Source organism: Chrysochloris asiatica, unplaced genomic scaffold (assembly GCF_000296735.1).
Source record: "Chrysochloris asiatica unplaced genomic scaffold, ChrAsi1.0 scaffold00265, whole genome shotgun sequence".
In the NCBI taxonomy this organism is placed as follows: Eukaryota; Metazoa; Chordata; class Mammalia; order Afrosoricida; family Chrysochloridae; genus Chrysochloris; species Chrysochloris asiatica.
Genome location: NW_006408783.1, coordinates 3,060,679 through 3,067,418, shown reverse-complemented (window position 1 = coordinate 3,067,418; position 6,740 = coordinate 3,060,679). Strand labels below are relative to the sequence as shown.

At 42.8% G+C, this 6,740-nt stretch overlaps 1 protein-coding gene across 1 annotated transcript in view; it reads left to right on the top strand.

Annotated features, from left to right (window-relative positions):
• SIPA1L2 (signal-induced proliferation-associated 1 like 2) overlaps positions 1 to 6,740 on the top strand; it is a 148,671-nt gene that overhangs the window by 127,600 nt on the left and 14,331 nt on the right. The window contains exon 17 of the mRNA XM_006874168.1: positions 4,739 to 4,870. Within this exon, the coding sequence (XP_006874230.1) occupies positions 4,739 to 4,870 (132 nt within the window). The remainder of the gene's footprint in view (positions 1 to 4,738; positions 4,871 to 6,740) is intronic.

The following is a 6,740-nucleotide window of genomic DNA, read 5'->3' as shown; positions in this document are numbered from 1 at the left end:
TTTCATTCTGCTGTGCATAAGGTCGCTATGGGTCGGTACCAACTCGATGGCACCTAACAACAACAGCAATGACATGGTTCCCTATTTTCTGTCTTGTAGGTTTAATTTCTTTCTGATATTTATATATGTGAATTGATTTCTGGTTGATGTTGCCATGTGCCTTAACATTAAGTTGTTACCTGCGTTTGTTGGTTCAAAGGACTGCCTTAGCATTTCTTGTAAGGATGGTCTGGTTTTAATAGATTCCCTTTAATTGCTGTCTATCTGGAAATGCCGTAATTTTACCATCATATTTAAGGGACACGTTGGCTGGAAATGGAATTCTTTGTTGCCTTTTTTAATTTAAATTCTTTCAGGGTTTTATGTATGTTATCCCATTGCCTTCTTGCCTACATGGTTTCTCCTGAGAAATCAGAACTTAGTCATATTTTTTCTCCCATTTAGGTGACTTTTCATTTTTATCTAGCTGCTTTCTTTTTTTTGGTCATGAATTTTGAAAGTTTGATAATGGTATAATCTTGGTGATTTTCGTTTGAGGTCTGCCCTCTTTGAATAGCTCCGTGAATGCCTATTTTCTCATCTTTCATGATCTAAAAGAAGTTTTCTTCCAAGAAAATCTTTGACAATTTTCCTGTTATAGAAACCAATCACATGGAAGTTATTTTTCCTGATGGTGCCCCACATAATTCTTAGACTTTTTTCATTTCTTGCTTATTTGTTGTTCTTTTTTTCTGACTGTTCCTGTAACAGAATAATATTAACAATTTGATTTTCAGTTTCACTAATTTCATCTTCCATGAATTCAATTTTACTCCTTTGTCTTCCCATTATAGTACTATTTCTGAAATTATAGTATTGGTCTTCTGAATTTCTACTTGTTTTTTTATGATTTCTAATTTTCCATTTATTTTGTCAGTTCTTGTATTGTGTTCCTAAATTCTTATAGACTTTTATGCTTGATTTTGTCTGTGTTTTCTTGTTTTACACCTCAATCTGTGGAAGGTACTTAAATGGAATTTGTTTGAATCTCTTATCAGATAATTCCAGCAGCATTTCTTCTCCTGGCAAATTATCTGGCTCTGTATTTTGGCAACTGGACTTATTTGAGACATTTTGTCATATTTTTTTGTGTGTATATGAGTAAAGTTGTCTGTTGTCTTCAAGACATGGTGCTGTTACTATATTAATGTGTTGATTGTCTGAGGACCTTCAAAAAGTTCATGGTAAATGGAATTAAAAAATAATGGAATTTTCCCTCCACACTTTGTGAAGCCCCCTCATTTGTTAGTTTGTTTCTCCCTGAATTTTCTTGTTTTGTTTTGTTTTAATCAACTTGGGCAACATGTTGAGGGTTTGGCAGTACTGGGGCAGTCACCAACTGTCTCTTTGGTAGCAGATGGGCATATGGGTACTAGCCTCAGCTCTGTGGTCATGAAGTGCTTCGGGCAGGTGTGGAAGATTTTGACAATCACCTGTCATCAATCCAATGGTGCAGGAAGAACAGTAGTGCTCACCCAGTGGGTGGGGCAGTAGGTATGCTAGGTGTGGCTGAACAGGGACACTGGCTCCCATCTGATGGGGAAGAAGTGGGAAAATGGGTAGGATGAATGTGGAAGAAGAATGAATAGGAAAAACATAGGGGTGAGAGGGAAATTTTGTAAAGAAAGAAAAAGAAAAATGAGGAAAAAAACAAAGGGGGAAAAGGCAACCCCAAACCAGCACAGTACTGGTGCAAGCACTACCCACCCCACAGGACTGGGCTGGAATGTCCATCACCAAACAGAGAAGGTCGAGCCAGGTGCTTCTGAATGCAGAGGTGGCAGTGGGCAGGGGAATCCTCAATGTGGTGGGAAGAAGATAAACGTAAAAGTAGAAAGGAAACAAGGAGAGGCAGACGGGAAAACTCAGAAGGGGTGGAGTGTGGGGGATGGGTGGGAGGCACAGTACTGGCGGAAGTATATCTGCCAAATCCAACTGTGGCAGGAAACGTAGCGCTTACTCCACCGGGAATTCGTACTGCCACATGGGGAGGGCTGTGGGTGGGTGCTAACTGCAGAACGGTCTTGGGCAGGCTTCCACTCCCCAGGAAAAAAAAAGGGTGAGGAAAGAAATGAAAAGAAAGATAACAAGAAAAAAACAGTAGCTCTGGCAGTGTGGGAGTAAGGGGTCCTTGCCTCACGTCACACCAGGTCAGGGGAAGGTCAGGGGGCATATCACATCTCTAGTTGCTGAACAATCTGGGTGAGCCTGTTGTGGGGTTCCCACTCTAATTGGAATGCCATTGACAATAATTGGCACACTGAGCTGCTTGACAATTTTTTGCTCACTGTTCACTGTTTTCGTTCAGTCTGTGTCTTCTATTTGTCGGTATTTGATCTAATTCTTGATGCCTGTCTTTGGAGCGCTGAGCTCCAGCTTCTTAGATGAACCCATTTTACTTGGTGTCTTGAGTGTTTGTTGTAGAGCGTCTGTGTCTTGTATGTGTCCAGTTTACCATCTTGGTTCCTCTTCTTGTTGTCATTTAATGGCATTAGGGAAGAAAGCAGACAGAACCCAGAATGTGTGTTAGGCTGGATTTAGCTTTAAGAATGCCAGAAGTTCAAGTGAAGGATTATTTCTTTACAAAGCAAAGAGAATCCTCAAATTGTGATTTCTTGATAAAGCGTGCCTTACTGTTATGTTCTTTCTGTAGAGAGACCCATTTACCTGCATCACTTCACCCACTTGATGCTTTCCCTCTTCAGTGAGGGAAAGAGGGACGTCATAAAGTCAACACCAGGCATTTAGTCAATGTGGCCCCTGCAATCTTCAGAGAACAGTGACATTCTTACTTCCTATTCTTTTTGAACTCTGGCACATAAAAATTGGTGCCAAACATTTCAGCCTAGTTAAATCATTCCTTTAAAGATTGCACCGAAAACCTGCTTTAAACAACGCAGCATATCTGTTAGAAAGAAGCGATTAAAGATTCATGGGTTCCTGACCTTTTGCTTTGAGGTTTGAATTTTCAGTGCCCTTGGTGAAAGACCCAGTAGCTGGTTCAGCTCTAGCCCCTGCTAAGCACCCATAGAGACTGGGTCCTCAGCACCTGCTGTATTGTGACCCGAGGCTGTGAAGATCGGAAGGGGAGGCTGGGGGAGCTGCATGCTAGCTCTTCTCCCTTCCCAGCCCCTCTTCAGCAATGCCTTTTTAATTCCACACTTGTTGACCCCTTGGTAAGCACAAAAAGTTGCAGACTCTGAATAAGTTGTTAGTGGCAGAGGCAGTTGTTATTTCAGACAAGAAAAGAATAGGAAAGAGGGAGCAAATAGGCCTTGTGCTGAGAAGGTTCTCAGTACTGATGTGATACTGACTACTGAGATTCCTTTCAAAATGGAGGCTGGTGGCCTACGTCGGAGTCAAACGACACATCTAAACATGGTCCATATTAAAGAACGAATGATTTGATTGGTTTAGCTGCATCTATCAGAGATCTGCTAAGAGCTATACTTAAAAGGTTTTGTGACTGTGTTAGTCCAATGCCAGGCCAAGTTTACAAATGCTCCCCATCCTGGTCCAGCTACCCCAAAGTTGTTGTTGTTATGTGCCGTGGAGTCGGTTCCAACTCATAGCGACCCTGTACAGGGTTTCTGAGGCTATAAATCTTTACGGGAGCAGAAGCCTCATCTTTCTCCTGCAGAACAGCTGGTAGTTTCGAACTGCTGAGGTTCACAGCCTGATTTGTAACCACTACACTACCAGAGCTCCTTACTCCAAAGTATGCGGGTATAAAAATTACAGGTGCACTTGGTGAATCATGCCCCTCATGCAACTCAATTGCTGGCTCAGACAGTCAGGTGGTCATTATTTTGATTGGTCTAATTAGTCAGATGTGTTCACAAGCAGCTGCATGCAGCATTTGGACAGGTTCAAAAAATGCCAGGTAAAAGCAAGTCTGTGGGAGCCTCTTGCAATTGAGTGTCCAAATGCATAATGAATTATTAACATCTAGTGCTATTAATGATGAACATTAGGAGAAATTAAAAGACCATAATGAGAGCTTAAAGAGAAAAGAAATGTAAAGGTTCATTTATGCATCCAGACATTAAGCACAGGCTTGATGAGGGTTTCTGGTTTTACCAATTATCAAGCCGTCTAAGTCAAAAAAGTATTTCAACCACAATTTTTGTGCACAGCAGATAAATTATTGTTCTCTTTATATTTTGCCCATTAGTAATGAAAACAAAATTCATCATGGTGTATCGTATACCTTGATATTGCTCTAGTTTATGGCACCTTGAATTTGTGGAGGATCGGTTAGATCACAGTGCTCTCCAGTTTTCACATCGCTGTGATCGAAAGAAATGGCTTCAAATCATTGTTACAGTAGAAGTCAGTAGTGCTGGTTTCAAATAAAGAGGAAGTGATTTTCTGAAGGAAACCAGAGTTTATCTCAGATTTATTCGAGAAGAGACTGTTCTAGGGATAAATTTCCTATGAAATCTTGGTTCTGTACAAAGGCTAGATCTTACTCTCTCCCTACCCGCTACATGGTCTCTAAGTGAGTCTGTAGTTTGCTGCTTTTTAAAACAAAAATACAAAACCATGATTTTTCAACCCTGTCAGTAATCAAAGCTCAGAGTCCTAATTGACGTCACAAGATGTGTCAGAGCAGCGTCTTCAGCACCTTTGTGAGGGTCATGGTAACAGTTCGTGCTATTTGTTATCTGACTGACCCTCTGGCTTTGTTTTTGTTTAGATGAGTTCTGGTTCTCTGATGGGTCCCTATCGGATAAGTCCAAGTGCACAGACCCTGGTTTGATGCCCCTCCCAGACACAGCTACGGGGTTGGATTGGACCCACCTCGTGGATGCTGCACGGGCGTTTGAAGGTAAATGCTGCAAAGCCCAATGTACGTCTTCCACTACCTTGTGAAGCATCCTTCTGCAGTGCTCATGGGGTGAGACACCTTGGGGTAATATGTGGAGTCGGGTTTGGGATGATTTGCCCATCTTTGAGGATGCAAACAAGCAGAAGGCCTGAACTGTGACTAGGGATGTTCCCTGGCTTCTGTGAAAGAGGAACAGTAGACTAGGAATCACAAAACCTGACTTCTAGTTCAGGCACCAGCTGTCCTCCTGGGGAAGTCATTTGTCCTCTCTGAACATGTGACCTTAGCTGAAAGTAGATAAGGTCTACTTTTATTGTTGTTGTTGTAAAGGGGCTGTCACATTAGTGCTGACTCATAACTGATCCTGTGCACAACAGAACGAAGCACTGCCTGGCCCAGAACAGCTTTCACAATTGTTAAGTTCAAGGTCATTGGTGCTGTGGCTGGGTCAGGTCCCAATATAAGGAGGGCAGAGAGGAGGGAAAAGGTCTCTTAAGTATATTGAAGTTGCCAGGCAAGGTCAGTGGTTCAAAGTTGCCAGCCACTCCCAGGAGAAAGAGGAGACCGTCTGCTACCATAAAGAGCTACAGTCTGATATACCCCAAAGAGCAGTTGTGCTTTGTCTTGTAGGGTTACTCTAAGCCAGAATCAACTCAATGGCAGTGAAGCTGCTGTTGTTTGAGTAGAGCTCAGTAACAGTGAAGTATATGTTATTTGTGAATCAGTAAATTGTAATGGAAGAAGTCATAAGGAGGATGCGTCAAGAATTTAAAAACCTTACTGTAAGCACAATGGAAATGGTTAGAAAGATTTAAGTACAGTAAAGATGACCATCCTTCCTACATTATCATTTCAATTAAAATTCTAAAGGCTGTCTTTAAAAACTTAATATCCATTTAGAAAAAGGATGAACAGTGTTCAGCAAAAATATTACTTAGGAATCTATAATAATAATCAACTAGTAAGTAAACAAGGACTCCTGATGTGGCGCCGAAGGGTCAGCTCTGAACTGAGAACCACAGGGTCACTATGAATCAGAACTTACTCAATGGTACTTACCAACAGCAAGAAGGAAGTAAGTCCTGGTGTTACACTGTAGGGTAAGCACTGGACTGCTACCCTCAAGGTTGGCAGTTAAAACCCACCAGCAACTCCTCAGAAACCCTGTACAGGGTTGCTATGAGTTGGAACCTACTTGACAGTACTTAATAACAACAACAAATATAAATTTAATAATAGTGGGCTCTGGTTTTCCAACGGTCGCACTAATGGAGGGGGCAGCGGCTGAACGATGTGCGAGAACTGCGCAGACCTGGTGGAGGTGTTAAATGAAACCCAGACCACGGAGCGGTGGGGTGAGCGGCATCTGGAGACCAGGTCGACGGGGGCGGGGAAGGGGGGGAGAACACTGCCTAGCGTAAAGAGACTGCAGCAGCCAGCCAGGCTGTCCTATTTACCCCACGAGGGCGCCATCCCGGCCTAGCCGTTGGATCATGGCTTTCAGGTGGGATCGACCAACTTAGAGACCCATGAGCGCAGCCCAGAGCGTCTCATTACAACCCTGTCGCCCCTGCTGCGCTTCCGCCTCTTGACTGACACAACATCCGAGGACAGAAATCCCACCTTTGAGCCGGACTTAAAGGCCCTAGCACAAGGAGATTCTTGTTTAACAGCTACCACACAACTGCCACTCGTCTGTCTGTCGTGCTGTGGTGGTTTGAATTGCTGTGATTCTGATGGCTATGCCACCGGTATTTTAAATAACCAGCAGGGTCACCCATGGTGGACAGGTTTCAGATGAGCTTCCAAAGACAGACTAGGAAGAAAGAGTAACAAACTACTTCCGAATCTCTAGTCACTGAAAAACTCT